At 40.8% G+C, this 18,911-nt stretch overlaps 1 protein-coding gene across 2 annotated transcripts; it reads right to left on the bottom strand.

The window, feature by feature from the left end:
- Nucleotides 1-218: 218 nt before the first annotated feature.
- EDN3 (endothelin 3) lies at nt 219-16,492 on the bottom strand. 2 transcript variants are annotated; one of them, XM_039719395.1, is made up of 6 exons: nt 16,473-16,492; nt 16,123-16,378; nt 15,514-15,730; nt 4,377-4,541; nt 3,773-3,877; nt 219-3,022 (listed from the first exon to the last, which is right to left on the bottom strand). In XM_039719395.1, exons 2-5 carry the CDS (start codon nt 16,172-16,174, stop codon nt 3,805-3,807), a joined length of 507 nt encoding a protein of 168 aa, XP_039575329.1. In that variant the 5' UTR covers nt 16,175-16,378; nt 16,473-16,492; the 3' UTR covers nt 219-3,022; nt 3,773-3,804. The 2 variants fall into 2 exon arrangements, with proteins under 2 accessions (XP_039575329.1, XP_039575328.1); XM_039719394.1 differs by lacking the exons at nt 16,123-16,378; nt 16,473-16,492 and having other exon boundaries at nt 15,514-16,057.
- Between the last annotated feature and the right edge of the window lie 2,419 nt (nt 16,493-18,911).

The following is an 18,911-nucleotide window of genomic DNA, read 5'->3' as shown; positions in this document are numbered from 1 at the left end:
CTCACAGCCCTTTGCCTGGGGGCTGCATTCACATCTCTTTGAGGATAAAACTTAAATTCTTCCAAAGCTCCTTTCTACATAGCTTTCTTTGCTTTTGATCATTTATTGTTTTTATTGCTATTAACAACACAAAACTGAACTTTTAGTACTGGGAATTAGAATGAATGCTATGGAACTCTGACAGAATTATAGCAGATTTGTACATATATGGTTTTACATTGAATGGAGTAAGAACTGGAACTAATTTGTTGTTACAAAAGTACAAATGTCCTCAAAATAATATCCCAGAACAAGACTGATTCTGAGGACACCTAACTATGCTAACATTACATGTTGAAAGATGAAAGAGCCTTTAATTCTAACTTTTGCAAATAATCCTTTTATGATTTATCAGATTTTAAGTGTTGTTTCTTAATTAAAAACATAGATTAGTTGTATGTGAGTTTATTTCTATGTATAACTTTTAAAGAGTTGTACTTCCAATTAGCTTAACACCTTGTAGTACAAATTAAAAATTAGGTAGTGAGTCAATGAGGAATGTTACTGGTGACATTTTCTATAAACATGAAATTAGGTAAAAACTGTCTCATGGTTGTTAACTGTTCCCAGATGGAACAACGATAGTTCAAAGCTAGAATCCAGCACACACAGCTTTCAGGTAAATTCTGTGGTTTATAGGTTTATTTGGAAATATCTACAGTTAACTTTTCCCTCTTGTGAGCTTGATACAACATTATTTCTCATTTTCATTCTTTTGCTGTATTCACAATGGACTGATTTTTACATTAACTGGTACATTGGCACCAGAGTCCCAAAACCAAACCCCTTCAATGTGGAATTCATATAGGGGGAAAAAAGGGATTTCTCTTTCCTAAGGAGAAAAAACAACAATAACATCTTTGCCCTCCACTGAAGGGCTAAATCTGCCTCCATGTCAAAGAAAGAATCCAGCTAGAATTTTTTTTTTGTGATTGTTTAAAATTAAATTAAAGCATTTGGGACTGGGGAAGGTGTGAATCCATCTTCAAATGCAACATTTAAATTGAATTCCCATGGGGAAGACAGGAGAATTCCAAACACAGGCTGAGCAGGTCATGTGAAGGCTGAGCTGAGGAGAATCTGGAGGCTTGTTCAGCACTGGGATGTGCTTGGGGCTGGAGACATTGTCCACTGAAAGAACTCTCAGGACACTCGTTTGTGCCAGGGTTAGGGGACAGATGAGGGTTACATTTATAGCAAAGGGGACACAAAACTGAAACTTCACTTTTTATGCATAATTACTAGCACAGAATTTGTTTTCCTGTTTTCCTACTCAACTCCCAGACTGTCAGGAGAATTATCAACCTCTTAAAGGCAGCAAGCTCTGGGACCTGTGTGGAGGGATTCAGCAGGGGAAGAAATTTCCAGGTTTTGCTCATAAAGGAACATTAGGAACACTAAGCATTCTTCATAACAAAGCCTGATTCTTTTTTAAAATCCCCAAAACTATACAATGTCTTTTAAAAAAGAATACGGAAAAATAGTATGTGTAGTGGTTTTATACAATAAATAATCTATTTTCTATAAATGTACAAAATCAGTTACACAGCAAGTAAGAAACTGATACAAATGCAATAACTGAAAGATATATTTAATTTTATAACTGTAATAATTTATTTATGAAATATATCCACATATATATAAAATATATCATATGTTTTGGCAAAGACCTCCCTTTCTTGTTTTGAACAAAAGCTATTACCACTGGTTTAAGCCCTATAGAGATATTTTTACTGTTGATTTCTTTTCACTTTTCTTTTGGTCTCCATCTTTCTTCTTCTAAAATATAATTTAACAACAGGGGGTTAGTTTAACCTATGTGCCCTGGGAAAAGTCTGCATGAAAGGTCAGTAAACCCCCCCCCCAAAAAAAAAATTGTAATGTCACAAATAAGGGTTTTCCTCTCTTTTTAAATAATATAGGACAGGATTTGCAAAAGTTACTCTTTTTCCTTTTCTTACTCTTGCGTCCTTGTAGCAAAAAGAAGTCCATAATTTCTGAAGAAATCGTTTACACTGAAAAATGTCCAGGGTTGGATTTAATCCTTATTGCCAAGTTTCTGGGTCATTTGGTGCTGGTGTTTCAATGGAGAGATAAAGGTGGGATTTGTAGCACTGGCAAAGCCCAAAGATGTGCTGTGGGTGTGACCTGTAGGGGCCTGGGACAGCAAATGGCCAGCACAGAAATTACTCTGATGGCATCAAGTTCCACAGTCCTAGCCTTGCATCTGTAGGAAAATTCTTTGGGATGAATCACTGAAGTTCTGTTCACCAACTACAGTGCATCCCCAAATAATCACTGCAAGTGTGTTTGAATGGAACTTCCAAGTGCAGGAATAACTTGTGCCTAAATTAGGTAATCTATTGAATACTCAATGTATACTCTTAACTTGCTATAGTTTATAATAATATTTATATTAGCCATTCATATTTATTCTGCATAGATACTGTCATTTAAACATCTGCCACGAAGTTACAATATGATGATTCAGGCTTGCGTACATTAACAAGAGAAATATTTTGTATCTGTTTATTCTTAATGAGAACTGATGTAGAGGCAATCTCCCTCTAACTCTCCACATTCTCCACTTGCAGCTGCCTGCACAGAGCTGTGGATGGATTCTTCAGACACAGAGCAAGCAGTGAGTGGAACAGTTTCTATTGTACTTGTTTAAATCACAGAAAAACGTTTCCTGAAGCTTTGCATTGCTGAAGTTTGGGTCTGCCTTTGAAGTTTTCCTCAATAGTGATACATTCCCTGCCAGGTTACATGATAAAGATTATCCTTTTCTGAGGCTCTCTCGAGGGGAGAAAAGCTTCTTCATCCAGGTTCCCATGCCCTCAGAGGGGCACTGCTGAAATGCAAGTGTTGCCTGCTGCGGAATTCTCCACTGGCATCACACTGAAGCATCAAGTTTGTCCATCTCAAGGGAGAGTTGTAGTTTAAGTTCTTGTTTCTGAGCTCCAGCAAATAAATGTTAAAGCTTTAAAGAAAACAAACCAACAAAGAAATACAGCCAAACTGTTGAATGTTCAGCACTAAGTCCCTGTTACCTGAGAAAATTTTGGCTGCTCTGTGTACACATAACCAAGAGAAAAAGCTCTACACAGTTCTCTAATTAGCTCTACTCAAATAATCACAGCAACAAATTCAGCTTGGGGACTTCTAATCCAAGGGCTTCCCTTCATAGCAAAAAATTTGGGGTATTGGTGTGACTTTTTTAGAAGTGGCAATATTTGAAGCTGACTACTGGGTCGCAGTAACCTCCTGACACCTGACATCAAAAGCTGATTTACTTTTCCCTCCAGATACTTCTTCCACAAAGTTTTTCCTGTTTCTTTACTTTAACACTTCAGCTTTTACTGGAGCACTGCATTGGGATATGTAGCTTAATTTGCTGCAGTGCTAAATGAGGAAAAACATGATAGACAGGAACAGCCCTTGTCCTAAAAAAAAAAGCCAAAACATGTATTGGCTTATAGCCAAATAATCCTTTTGAAGGAGTTACATCAGCACAGGAAAGGTTGTAGCAGTTCTGAGTACAGTAAAGTTTGTTTTAAAAACTAAATTAGGGGAAAAAAAACCAAAACAAACAAACTCATGGGCCAAATTCTGTCCTTTACTTTTGGAAGGAGTGATAATATTCAGTTGAAAAAATGAAGGGTTCTGCAAATACAAAGAACATTTATGGAAAGTGAATATTTCTTTTTAACATTAAGCATCTGTCACATACCTGATTGTTCAGAATCCTCCAGAATCTCTGTGCTACTGAACAAAATTGTGTTCCTCTTCCCTGCACTGGTCTTTCTCCTCTGTCTTTTTCATTGATCCATGATTTCTGTAGAATAGAGATTGCCTAAACTTGTCACTGTGTTCTCATCAATATCCCCATAGATGAAATGACAATGTCATGCTCTTTGTTAGACTGCATAAAACATTCCAGAGCAGTGCAATGTTCAGCATATCCCTAACTAGACAGATCTGCTGTTTCAAAATCACCACATCATAAAAAGAAACAGAAAAAAAAGAAAATTCCAAGCAGTAGTGGCTGGCTCTGGCCTCTTTCCTTCACTTATTAAACTCTGATGTGACACAGGAGTTTTCCTGCTTTTTTTCTGCCTGTTCACTCCCCCATCCCACTGAAGGGGAAGTGAACAAGCATCAGTGGAAGTGCTTGGCTGCTGGCCAGGGTTAACCCACCACAACTGCAGAGGGGAGTTTTATTTCAAATCATTACCTTTAATCAGTTCCTCTTGATAAATACATCCTGATTAATTTATCTCTATGAAATAGCCTCATCACGTGGCCAGGTTGCAGTGACGGGGAAAGACACTCACCTCCTTCTGTCCTGCATTCTTCTGCAAAACTGCAAACACTGCTTGTCGTGAGCATCCCAGCAGGAACACCGGAGCGAGGACTGGGGAGCACTCTGACTCTGCTCTGTGGACCTTTTGCCTCTGAAGCTGCCTCTGTAGTTAGACAGTCCATATGGCACAGTCCTCCTGTCGTGAGAATCACACAGGAACCAATTAAAATTATGTTCCATCTCTTTTCTATTTTAGTGATCTGTTGATGGAAGGCAATAAATAGTGGCAGAAAAATCAAACCCTGTCCTCATCTAAGTTCTCCCTGTATCAGATCATAACTTCTGCTCCATCAACTCAGGCTTTCACCAAGTTGTAAATTAGCAGTTAGCTCAACTGGAAGGATTAGTTGCCAGCTACTCTAGTAAAAAAAAAAAAAATTGGAATACCTAAGAGGTGATGCAAATATAACCCCCGGTTATTGTTTATTTTACACCTTATTCCTGTGTTGTGTTGATTTCCCCAGCACAAAATCTGTCACATTCAGTGCCTTGGCTGGTCTGAAGTGACAGAGGAGCTGTGCTGATTTCACCAGATCAGGAACATTGTGTAGTTTTCATGTAGTTCATGGTTCTGAGCCTGTTTTGCCATTAATTTTATCATTGAAATTGAGAAATTGAGAAAACTGTCAGCACTATTCATTTACTGCATCATGTTTGGAACATGACCCGTGGAGTTACACACGCAAGAAACTCCCAGATAATCCTTCTTGCATGGTTCTACTTTTCTGTGAGAGGTCCTATTCTGTGCTGCAGCACACCAAGAAACAGTAGGAGGTACCTCTCTTTATTTCCCTGCATGATTTGCTCTTTAATGGGTTATAGTCAATATTCTTATCAGAAAAGGACATGGTTCATCACTGCCTCCTAAAATTCCCAAAAAAGAGTTGGATAGTTTGGACTGATGTCATAAATTACTCTCTTCCAAGCTGTTAAAGAATCTCAATCAACAGCAGCTGTACTCCCCATGAAACTTCTGGAGTCTCACAAAAGTTCCTGAGGACTTGAGGGATGGGCCAAGCAAGCCACAAATCCAAAAAGCTAAAAATCTGAAGAGAATCTCATGTTCAAAAGCAAGAAAGAGGAGGGGAGGAGTGGAAAAAAAAAGCAAAGAAAAAAAAAAGACAGGGAAGAGGAAGTCAGAGTCAATCTAGAAAGGTTACAGAAAGGTTACAGAACAAAGCCTGAATAATGAGTCTGGAACCACTACCTTCACATAGCTCTGCTTCTTTCATTTGCTTTCATAAAAACATCATTAGGCTGCTAATGGGAAAGCTGCAAATTTTCCATTTTCCCACACACATGGTGGGCTGAAAGGTTCAGAAACATTATTTTCCTAATCTGTGCAATAATTTTGATGCAACATCAGTACATCTGATGCAAATAATTTATTCAAGCCTCTGCACTCGTAGTACATTTGTAACTGTGCATCTTGTCTTTCACAGCCTGAACCTGTCAGAGTTAGGCTGACCATAAAATCATCCTGAGAGAAAACCACAAGCAGTTCTTCTGTGTTCAGAGCCCAGGGGATGGTTTTTCTCCAGCAGATCCTGGTCTGCCTCCATGCAGAAAATGTTCCTTATTTTCACCACTTTACTCCTATGCCAGGAGAGACCAAGAACACCCATGTTTGTCTTAAAAGACTTTAGGACTTGATTTTGGCCTCCCTTCTCAAACCATCATTTAAAAAGCTTTTTGTTGTCTTTAGGATTAGGAGCAAGTCCCATTTTATAATTTAAGAGTATTAATAATTCTATACTGACATCTGCTTTACAATAATGAATGTGAAATGGCTAATGCAGGGAACTTCTGACAAATGATTGCTCCATGGTCGTATTTTTTTTATACATTCATGTTTTTTATGAAGTAAGAACTGGTATTTAGAAGCAGGAGTGGGAGAAAGTTCCTTTAATTTTAACAGTGGCAAACCCTCTATGAAAACTGTCTGGTAAAATTCTGTAATTCAACTTCCTGCTCCAACTGAGACTGAAATGGAAAGATGAATTTTGTGTGTTTTAGACAATGTGAGAGCCCTGTTTAATGACAGATAGTTTGCCAGGGCATAAAGAAGCTTCTTGAAGCTTTTGCAGATGTCATCCTACATTATGCTAATGAGGCATAAAACACTATAATATGCTAGTCTCATTATTTAAAGTGGTTCCTTGTTCAAAAGTTCACTCTTTCAAAATATGATACTGGGCTTTTTTACTCTAAAGTTAAGTTTTACCAAAAGCTCTGTGGGACTGAGTCACAGTTTGCCCTGAATCAGAGGCTCTGCCTGAATAGCCAGAGAGAAAGAAGGGCATGAGCTTTATTCTTAATTGCTGCAGTTGGAAAATTAATGGACCAACCAGAATTGTCATCAACTTTTGATTTTACCTCAGTCCATCACTATGTGAACTCCAGTGATTGAGGAAAAGGCCCATTACCAATCTGCTGCCTTTCCTAAGAGACAGTAAATTCCAGCAAACAGGGAGGAGGGGAGGATATAATTATAATTACAAGTGATAAGAGCCATGAATCACAGCCTTAAGCAAAGGAGGAAAGTGATATTTTAGATACTTCTTCTGATCTTTCTAATTAAGTACATTATGCTTCATAGCTTAGAAAATGTATTCAAGGCCACTTCATTCTCAGTGGATCAGCAGCATGTGCCAATGCAATGACATTTTCAAGTGTTTCAGTTTCAAAAGACCAGAATTAAGTGAAGTTTTTGTGTAAGGTAATGTGCAGATTTGCCAGTCAGAGATAGAAATACAATAATCCAAATATGCCTGGTTTTGGCTTCTAATCCAAAACTTCAAACTCAAACAAGGTACACTTCAAAAGCAACCCAAAGTCTTTCCAACAATAATCACAAAGAGTTTGATGAATTGTATATGCACAGGGCACTTTGTGTCCCCTCAGTGAAGATAAGGATCGGCTGGAGTGGGGCAGAGAACTGGGGGGATCCTCAACTACCAGTTCCTTACACTGTCTTTTATGACCCAGTCCCTGGACCAAGCCATTTACTAATTTTTTGGAAATTTCTCTGCAGCATCCACAGGTTTTTAGTTAATTCCTTTTTTTTTTAAGGTTTACATTTCACAAGAAAATTTGAATTCCTGACTTTTAACTCAGTATGCAGCATTTCTTCCTTTAGGAGAATTAAATTCTCCTGAAGTAAACTAATATGAGTTTAAAATATATTTACAGCTAAGGTGTACTGTGAGTCCTTTATGCCTTTCTTCTCTACAAAGTGGAGAATAAGCAAACCTAGACATTTCTGAATCAGCCTTTCCAAGGTACTTCTTTGAACTGATATCTGATTGGCAATATCCAAATCTGTGATTTCTGAGGCATTGCACTCTTTTGGGAGGTTCACTTTGATTACTCCAGCCAGCCAGTGGATGCATAAAGGTCTGCATGCTCAGTTCTTTAGCATTTTCTAACAAAGAGAAGGTCTGAGCTTAAGGAAATAGTTGCTTCTTCAGTATAAGCTATTTGTTATTTACTCTGTATGCAAAAAAAACCCCAAAAAAACCAAACAAAACAACAAAACCATCACAGGTCTCCAGTACTTGCAATTATTCCATGTGTTGTAATTATGGTTAGTCAATGCAACAGACAATGAACCGAAGATAATCTCATGTATAACAGAGCAGCACAGAACTAACCCAAGCACAGTGTGTTCTTGTCAGATTGGATATCAGAGGCTGAAATAAACTAGATTATTTGTGTACTTCGTGTCCACAAAACACAATCAGAAAAACTCTCCCCCTAAGAGCCAGCTAGTTCTTGGAGGAAGGTTTTGCCATTCAATCAACAGAAATAAGCATTTGTTTGTTGAAAAAAAAGAAAGGAAGTGCCAAGAAAATGGTACCAAGTGATTTTTCCACTGAACAGCCATTCTGAAAGAGTGAAAATCTTCCACAGAAGAAAAGTGCCTGTTGAAGGATTAATACCTTCAGGTTGAATTGGGAATTAAGATTTGCCTGAGTCCTGCTGTCCCCCACTCACAATGAAGGCTCAGAATTCAGGCAGACAAATCCAATTGGTTTATTTTACTTTTATAACATGTGGCTGAGTTTCTCATGCTATGTTATAATTGATCTATGAGCTGCTATTATCTTCTACTTTCCCAGCCACTTCAACACAGCAGATACCTCCAGGGCACTGGAGAGTTTCAGCCAAAACAAAGGGATGAGGGGGTTGCAGCAACCATCTTAGATGCTGTGATTTCAGGATTCAGCCAATATATTTTCTGGCACACATCCAGGCCAGCAAGGCTCCCAACAGTCTCCAGTGTTTTCAGACAATCCCAAAATGTGTGGGTTCCCTGTAAGGACCACTGAGAGTAAAGGAAGCAAAATTCACCATGCTCCAAGTGAGACAAAATGTCCCTAGAATGAAGGATGATGCCTGGGGGAAATAACAGATATTTCTGTGTATATTTTAATATAAAGGCACTGCAGTAGCACTGTGTAGCTTTACAGATGAAGAGATCATTGGCTGCTCTGGAAGTTGGCTCCAGCTCTTCCTGTAACAGGCGTGGGTTTTTAGGAGCTCACAATAGAGGCACCTCCCATATTAACCCATTCTTACCATTATTCAAGGAGTAAAACATCTCCAAAGGATGCCTGACTTGTTCCTTTGGTCACCCTGTCCACATTCTCAGAAGCTGCACTTTTTCTGAGTAGTTTTTTGAAGTTAAAGCCATTTTCAGATGAAACAACTTTTATCCTTTATAGCCACACCTTTCCTTCCCACACCCTCAGTTGAGTAGTGCTCAGTGTTCCTAGATACTGACAGGCTCCTATTATCCAAAAGCAGGCACCTCCATGACCTTGCTATCTTATCCTTTAATTAATACTTGCTAATTTGCAAGGATGCCAATTAGTTTTAGCTCATTAATTACAGCTAACTTAGATAATCTAATAAGCCAAGGATTGCACACATCTGCTTCACGCTCAGGTTCACTGACCACGTGAGTTCTTTGATTTTCCTCCCCCTGGGGCTTCTTGGTACCCAGGTCAGGCTCGGTGAGAATCTGGAGGCTGTTTATCACTCTCCATCCTCCTCCTGTGGCTGCCAAAGGGGTGTTACAGGTTCTGTTTCTCAAATATGGTCAGAACAATAGCTGAGTTGTGCAGTGAAGAGCTGGGGTATATTTATTGGGGTAAACAATGTGAAGCAAGCCTGGGGGTGTCCATTAACACCCCAAATCCCCAGAGCGGCTGGGTAGAGCTCACCTGACCTAATAAACTGAGCCAGTGTGTCACAGAAATACCTCTCTCAAAACAACTCTCAGCATCTCCTTCAGTGCCTCATGTCAACCCCAATCTGCTCCCAGCCACGTTACAAGATATATGATCACTAATTTAAAGAAATCAGTAAAATTTGGAGCAGCATCTTCTGTCTGTCAGGCCCAAATTCACATTACTCCTGTTCTCCCTCTGACTGGCAGTCAGTACTATCAGTACATGGTTCTTATCACTTACAGTGGCACAAAACCACTGAGGTAAAGCCCAAAAGGCAGAGCAGCTGGGAAATATGGATGAAATGAATCAAATTAAGATTTTTTCAAACTAAAACTCAGGGTATTTATTGCTGCTTCAGAAGCCACCCCAGCAGTGCACACAAGGAACACACACTAATGCATGTTCCTACCTCTCTCTACAGCCTGTAGAGTTCAAAACCCACCGCTGGTTTAAAAACAAATGAAACAAAAACCCGGGGAAAAATAAACACATGGTGTTAAAATGTAAGACTGGTGAAAGTGACTGTGGTTTGACAGCCCTCAAGAGTGTTTATTCTTAGAATTAGACCAGCAGGAGCAGCAGTGGTGAAATTTCAAAGCCCTGGCTATCAGCGTGTCTCATCCCTGACCTCATCTTCTCAGGGCCAGCTCCTGCAGGGCTGGGATTGGAACTGCACGACCAAATCATTTCAAGTCTTCCTGAGGTTGCTGAAAAACATCAGTCCTGGGAGTTCTGTCAGTAAGCTCAGAGGAAATATTCTACTTCTAGACTGAGGAGGGCATGCAAGCTATGCACACTTCAGACAGTGAGACACTGCAAGTGTGAGGTCAGTACACATTTTAAAATGTGAGAATATCTCTTTGAATAGAGAGGCCTAAAATTAAATTAGTTTGTCCACAACAAAATATAACAATTACAGCAGGAGCCTCTTACTATGTTCAGTAAATCTATTTGAAATAATCTTCATTTCACATGAAGATTTTGCAAGACAAACAGATTCCACATGTTCCCATGGATAGTAAAGATTGCAAAATCAGGGCGAGCTTCATTCAGAAAAATCAAATCAACTCAACAAAGATTCATCATTTCAGTTTTGGCACTTGGTTCTGAAGGTTAACCATGTGCACTGTTCAGCTGACAGATCAGCTTCCTTATTTGAGCTTCCTGGCTGGCAGCCACTGTTTTATCATCATGCCTCTGACTAGCAGGCATTTTCAATCTGATCTAGAGTTTATAAGCACCTGCTTAATTGTTCTGCTGAACAAGAGGTCTTTAGCTGTGTACTTTTATTTCCAGTAAAATACTTCACACCAATACATCACCTATCCTTATTTAATGATAAATATAATTATCCAGAATTGGAGTAATTATAATAATTTAGGACATCACTTAATGTCCATGAGGATTAAAAACATCTTAAATTTTGTTATGTGGGCTTCTGTTCAACAAAATTCAATCACCAAAGAGATGCAGGTAACAAAAGGATGTTATGAAGGAAAAGTTGGCCAGCAGCACATGCAGTTAGAGCAGAATTGTATTAAATCTTGTCTGTTGGAACACCATCCTGAGACATCATCTGTGTGTGTGTGTGAGTAAAACTGTGAGTGATAGGCTACAGATTGTTTCCATTCTGAGATGACTTTCTGATGGTAACCTAAGTCAGTAATGAGCAAAGATCATTAACTCTTATTTGTGGGAGAGCTGGGTGCAGGTGGGATCTGCTCAGGCTGTTTAGCTCCTGACAAACCCATTCATCATCACTTACAGACACAGCCACAAGTGTCTGAAAAGCCTTTCTCACCTCAGCCAGTGGTCACCTGAGGTCAGGAAAACACATTTCTCTTGGGCACTATCTGGAGCTAACTTGTTGCTAAGGATTATCTGACTTGCTTGAGTCACAGAAACAATTTTTTTTATTAAGTGACAAAATATCAGATCCTTCCAGTGTCCCCACCTGCTCCCACAGCATGGGACACCGACCAGATCCCTTCCCAGTGTGTCCCACACAGCAGACAGACACAAGCCCTGTCCCTGTCCTTCCCCAGAGGAAACAGAACATGTGTTAAGTACAGAGGATCAGAGCAGCAACACAAAATCAAAATCTGCCTTTCACTTTTTCCATCCAATTTTCCTGATTCAGAAATTCATGTTAACTGGCTGACAGAACTCTTAGATCATCACATAACTGGACTTTACTGTGTGGTCACAGAATTTCATTCACTCCTCTTTTGAACATAATAACAAATACCAAAGTGACATGTCATTTAGGAAAGAAAAAACCACTTTTGCTTTGGTTTAGACCCTTCAAAAGAAATGTTCTTATTTTTGGTGCTTAGTTTGAGGGAGGAATTCTCCTTTGGAAATGTCTGGATTATTGCCATAGATGCTCACTACACTTTTATTTTAGAATTGAAGACCACTTGAGTATCTGTGCCCTCATGATAGTAACACTTTCTTAGGAATTGTCACCTTTTTAATCTATCACTCATCATTCTGAGCATCAACAGAGCTTCATGCAGCAACATTCATGTTATTACCTGAAGGAACTGTTATAATTAACTGTTGTTATTGCTGTTGGATGTACAACCTCAGTTCATATTGAAATATAGGACCCCTCTGAAGAAGTGCAGATCTAAAAGTAGTCTTGCCCATATTTTCTTCTCTTGCCTATAATTTCTTCTTTAATTTACAAAATTAAGCATCAAGCTGTTCCTGTATTATGTAGTGGGTACTGTTTGAAAGACAATTAATTCTTTAAAATGTGTCTGTAACTATAGATCAAGATAAGCATAATTAATCACTTGACAAAAAAAAATACATTGCAAACTAATTCCTGGCTAATCAATCTTATCAGGGAGAGCAGTTTACCAGCTTTTAATTACCTCGTTATGCAACCTTTGTTTGTCTACACCACATAATTGCATTATTCTCTTCTGACTTACCTGCCTTTCTTTAGGTCATCTTCTTTTCACTTTCCCACTGTTCCCAGAATGAAAGACTCACTATATCCAAACAACACTGGTGCTCCTCGTGGTCTGCACTAGCAGTGGTTCACAGTCAAGTATAGAGTAATACTCAAAATATGTGTGCAGAGATAATTTCTCATGCAATTGGTGAAAGCTGCAGGGAGTCAGAGGCTCCACATTCTGCAATTTTGTGCTTTTCTACAACTGTCGCCCTGCTGATCTAAGTGGTTTCTCAGCAGGGATAGAAATAGACCTTCTATTGTCACTCTGCCTCCAACAGCTTCAATAAAAACTTTAACTGCTTTTCCAGAAAAGGAGGAGAGGCCATGACCAAGATTTGTTTTGAATATATTACAACAATCCTTAACAGCTCTTGTTGGGAAAAGCAGAAGAAACCAGAGGAGGAATTAAAGTTTGTTTTTAAAGTATAAAGGCAAGAGTAGCCTGAAAACAGAAAGTAGTGAGGAAATTTTGTGGGGAACAAGAAAAGATAAAGTGAAATAAATAAGTCAGGGTCAAAAGAAAGAAAAACATAAGAAGCAATTGTAGGGTTTGATGTAGTGGGGAAGAAAACTAAATAAGCAAGAAAAATACCAGAATCAACAGATGTCAGGAAAACTTCTCCAAACTTTAACACCAACTTTCTGACCTCTCACTGTGTGTATGATCCTGCAAGCTGCATTGGAGCCAAATTTTTAGTAAATATAAAAACTTTCCACAACATGTGTACAAGAGCAATGTAAAAGCCCCTTTCACAAACAGCCATCTGTACACATCCCGTGGTTAGTTCCATTTCAAAGAAGTAGTGTAACTTGCTCAGGATATTAAATTGCCCAAGCAGGCCTGGTTCCCCTCATTCACATCCAGAAGAACTTCTTGACTTCCTGAGATGTAATTCCAAGTCAATCACCAGAGCAGAATTAGTGCTGCTCTGGCACATGGAATGTTAAATCCTGCTCTTGTTGCACTGAAATGGTTCAAAATATCCAATACACTTAATTTAATGTTTACCTCTGCCCTGGGAGCATTCCTAGGAAGCATCCTGGGATTTCTGAAATCACAACTGTGCTGTTTCAGCAAGAGTTTTGTGCCTCAGTCACCTGTCCATGGAGCAGGTCAGCAAAGCTGCCCACTTCAGACAGAGCCCAGGAAATTCAGTCCCTGCTGGACTAATTCCAGGCTAATTTCACCATCACCCACCCACTCTTTGTCAACCTCCCAGCACCCCAATTCACCCAGTTCCAGCAGTGTTGTTAGGTTATACAAGTTCATGTCTTTGGAGCTAAAAGGTATTATTCTGTGTGAATAATTAATATTAAAATTGAATGTATTCATTCCATGGTTTGCATAGAAACATCCCATCACATGGCATAAAAATTATAAAAAGAGAATTTCCTAGTCCTCACATTAAATCATTTCAGGTTAACCTATACCCAGCAGGGGTAGACTTTACAGATCTGCTGCTATTTTATGTACAACTGACTCCAGTTAAGAAAACAAAGACTTAGAACCCCAAATGTTTAATATTTGGATTATTATACAGACTTCATTGCCAATTCTACAGGTATCATGCAAATATTAAATGCCTTGTTTTCTAATTTTTTGTTCTTTCTTTAGTGATACTGGCACAAAACTTTCATGTAGGAAAACTCTCCACATCAGTGAATTAATGCACACTAAATAATTTTGGCCATGGAATGAAAATTTTAAGTCCTGTAGACTTAAAACAGGATCTCAAAAAAAAAAAAAAAAAGTAGCGTGTGTTTAAAATTAGCAGAAGTCTATTTATTCAGTGCGTAGGGGAGAAGGAATGTCATTCCCCCATTTTCACTGGTGAGGTCTGACTTAAATTTACTGAGTCATAAATATTTGGCTAAAATAACCCTAAGTAATCCTGGGGAGGATTAGTGCAGGTATGGAACTCGAAGAATTGAATGACTTGTGTGAATACATGATACTCACAGGTTGGTAGAAGTTCAAAAGACGTCATCAGACATGGCCTCTAGCCAGGACACACACGTGAATTTACAAATTAAGTGCCCTAAACCCCATTTGACTTAACCCAGTTTATGGCTACTTTCTATTTTTCTACTCCTTTTATTTTAATCTCATTAAAAGCTTTGCAATAGATTCAAAGGCAGATCTGAATCATTACAACAGAATACATCAAGTTCACATCCCAGAGTCTGAAAATCTTGAATTCTTGAAGTCATTTGTTCTCAGGTTCATCTGATGTCCTAATTATTTTTGTACTGAACTGATCGCTGGGGTTGCTACAGGAACCTGTTAGCTGGCAGAATCTTTACAAATCTGTTTTGGTTACTCAGCAAGACAGGATATATACAGTGGTGTAGGAAAAGGAGGCCTCTAACCTTTGGGATGTAGGCAAAGTGTCAGTCTTCCTGGATGCTTTCTTCCCATTGAGCACTGTCAGTGCAGAGCAGCTTTTCTGCACGTGTGCTCCACCCCCACCGCCCTGTGTGGAGCTCAGAACTTCCAGTCCAGGGCAAACGGCTTCAAAATTTGTTTTTATTACGAGTTGAAACAAAAGCTTGCGTTTCCGCAGAGCACGGTTGTAAAAGGCTTTCTTTTGTAACACCCTAAAATCTGGCATATTGACTTTTTCAAACATTATCTTAACGTCTCGGTATTTTTCCACACTAATTTGTATCAAAACTGGCACATCTGCACGCACGCACACTACTCTGCTCTCCCAGCGGGCTCTGAGATGTTCGAACCACATTTCCCGTGGGAAATCGCCGCCGTTCCCTGCTGTCCCCCCGCCCGGCACGCCCGTGCGGGTCCGGGCCGGGCAGGTGCCGGCGCTGCGGGCTCGGGGCCGCGCTGGGCTCCCCCGGTCCCGCACGGACCCCGCCCGCCCCCGCCCGCCATTTCCCGCACTCACTCGGGGGTGTTGATCCAGATGATGTCGAGGTGGCAGTAGTACACGCACTCCTTGTCCTTGTAGGTGTAGCAAGTGCAGCGGCGGGCCCGGTGCCGCAGCGCTCCGCCGTCCGCCCTGGCCCTGCCGCCCGCGGCCGCCGCCGCTCCGCTCTCGTCGCGCTCGCGGTGTCCCGGGCCGGCCGCCGGCAGCGCGGAGCGGGGCCGGGGCAGCGCGCTCCCTGCAACAGCGGCGCTCAGCTCCCGCCAAATCCCGGCAAATCCCGGCGAATCCCGGCAGCTCCCGGCGCCCCGACCCTGCACTCCCCCGCCCGCAGCCCCCCCGGGCCGGGCCCGACCCATCCCCGCTCCCTGCGGAGTCCCGGGGCGCCGGGAGCACCGTTATGTTCGTGCGCGCCCCGGGCTGCAGCGCCAGCCCGCCGGGCTCGGGACAAACCTACGGGCGGCCGAGGGATGGCTTTGCAGTCGCGTTCTTTACAGCGCACCGGAGTGGGCTGCTGCTTACAGCCTTTTGGTAGGAGGGGGAAAGAAAAAAGGCAACACAAAAAACCACCCAGCCTTTCTTTGTGTGCATGCGTGGAAGTGGGCAAAGAAAGAAAGAAATTCACGTTACCTGCAGTCGACGTAATCGTAAGTCCAAAGAGGAACAATAAACCCAGCTCCATTAAACCCAAATTGCACGCTGGTTAACTGCAGGCAAAGGTGAACTGCAGGCGCGACTGAACCGTTCCAGGAGGGATCACTTCAGGTTGGAGGCAGGGAATATCCTGGGGCTGGCGGCACACGCTGCTCCCGGGAGCTGGCTCCCACACGGAGGTGTGATTAGCGCTTCTCCCTCGCTGTTAATTTCCTCCAGTGCAGACTTAGTCCTGAAGGGGAGAGTGTTGTCAAAAGAAGGGAAGATCCATCTCTCGGCTTTTCCCACACACACCTCCCACCCCACCCCCAAATCTGATCAGCAACCCGAGCTGCTGTTTTCCAGCTGCAGACGCCTCCCACCCGCCGACAGCTGCCGGCCTCCCCCGGGGCGCGGGCCGGGGGCGGGCACGGCCCCGCACCGCCCCCGCTGCCCCGGCAGGTACCGGCCGGGCTGGGCAGCACATCCCGGCCGCGCCGGGGAGCCACAGCCCGCCGGGCTGCTCCTGCTGCTCCCTGCATCGCCTTCCAGTTACCTGAGCCTGTTGCTCCGTGTGTGATTCCAGGAGGAATCGCTTGTGTAATAAAAACGCAGCTTTTTGTGTCAAAGCTGGGATACAGATTTGAGAGTTGTTGGGGCTGGTTTTTTTTTCTTTCCCCACCCCCAAGACTCTGTCACTGATTTCCCTGGATGAAATTAAGTCACCAATTTATTCATACTTTCCTTTCCCTACTTACCTATGAGCACCTCTTTGCAGGCAAAGCCACCTAGAGTGCAATACTTAAGACAAATTTCATATTGTGTAAAATACCTGATAGCTTGTGGCCCCATTTTCTATCATAATATCAGTTATTAAGTGCTAATAGGTAAGGGTTTAAGGTAATTGGCTGTATCTTTTCTTATAGTAGTATGTGCAGTATATCCTGTCTTGGGAAGCACATGTTAGAGAGAGCACATGCAGACAGGTTGAAAACTTAATTGTGGATATTTTAAATCAAAATGTTTCATTTAAGAATGTTTCAGTACTAACAGAGATGTAGCCAAAATTTTTTCTATCTATCATGCCAATTTAGCATGTCCACTAAAATCTGTAAGAAACTGGTTGGAGGATCACCCAGGAGTTGTCCAGTGAGGAACACTGTTCCCTACAACCTCACATTCTTCTCCAGCCCTGCCCCCGACTCCAGCTTCTGGTGTGGACTGTCCAGTAACACTTGCAAAGAAACCTCGTTAAGATGTCACGTTTTGTCAGCTTGTCAAGCCTTGCCTTTTGTCAGTGCCTGAAGATTGAGAGGCTTGGAGTGGACCGTGTTCCCAGCTGCTCACAAAAGCACCGTGGTCACCAGGCAGGGCAATGGCCTCAAGCGAGCCCACAGCTTTCTGTGGAAATTTAAATTGCCTTTTTTTTTCCCTTACTATTTGTGCAAATGACAAGATGTTCTCGTAATTAATACGGGGGGAGTAGAACCTTTGTAAATTACTGAATTTGACAGTATATTGAAGTTCATGCTCAAACTGGGAAAGAAATGCTTGCTCACCTTGAGGGATGAGGAACTGCAGGGACCTGAATGTTTGTACCCTTTGTTTTGCCGGGTTAGGGAGGGTCTGTGTGTGTTCAAGTCAAGCTCCCCAAGCATCAGCAGAGTTACAGTTCAGCCTCACCGTTCTATGGGTGCTCCGTTTTGAAAAATATTGTGACAAAACATCTCTGAAAAAAGGAATTGAAGTTATTTCCATTTGCTATATATCTAGAAAAAAAATTGCTTCAGATCAGGAAGTTCTAGATATTGTACTCTCATGCTGTTGGATACAGGATTGATTTTGGCAAATGCTTATGATTGTGTTCTAACTTATCGGGAAAAGAAAAAGATTTATTGTGCAGTTACTGTTTAACAGAACACGGAGAGAGTAGGAAGTACTGGTTACATGTTGCAGGTATTACAAGTAACAATTACATCAGTCTAAATTCTGATTCATTAATTTCATTTTCCTTATTGCAACTGTTACTAATTTTTATTATAATAATGCAAATTTATCATAGAAATGAGACATATATAACTGTATCATACATATAGATATGACAAAACAAAAAATTGTGTTGTGTGTGAACTGATTTAACAATATTTTCCTAAAAAGTATTGTGTTTTCTACAGGAAATTCTGAAGGCATCTTCCACATTATTCTACTTTTTCTTCCGTGTGCTTTAATCTCTGAAGAGCCAGGGGAGACCATATCAGCACCCACTGCTGTGCAAACAAAAGGAGTAATAAAATATATTCTTAAATCAGCTACCAGGGTCCAGAAATTAAGGGCAAGGGTTTGGCCAAATGACCTAATGTAAGCTTTAGTAGAAGATAAGACATAGACTCTACAGGAAGAAAGATACTCTCATCAAAGGAATTAATACTTCTGGTATTGTAGGCCTGATTGTCATTTACATTGATTATCAAGTTGTTTGGGTCATATATTACCTAATGACTTGAGAACTTTTTGTTTCATAAATAAAGCACTCTCAAAACAAGAAACATGATTAAGGAAATAGCAACAAATATTTTTTTTTTATTTGGGATAAGAAATAAAAGTTATCTGGATACGATTGTCAGCGATATTAATACATGATGCAAAATAGTTTTGTAAATATATTTAATGACTATGTTTTCATTTAGTAAAAACAAAACAAAACAAAACAGTAGTCGTTTTGGAGGTAGCAGGCAGTGATTGGAAGCCAACAGATCTAATTCACAGTATTTTTCAGCTTTTCCTTT

The sequence above is a fragment of the Passer montanus genome, unplaced genomic scaffold (assembly GCF_014805655.1).
Source record: "Passer montanus isolate IOZ18808 unplaced genomic scaffold, ASM1480565v1 scaffold41, whole genome shotgun sequence".
In the NCBI taxonomy this organism is placed as follows: domain Eukaryota; kingdom Metazoa; phylum Chordata; class Aves; order Passeriformes; family Passeridae; genus Passer; species Passer montanus.
The sequence above is the reverse complement of the archived record's forward strand: the minus strand, read 5'-3'. Positions and strand labels throughout refer to the sequence as shown.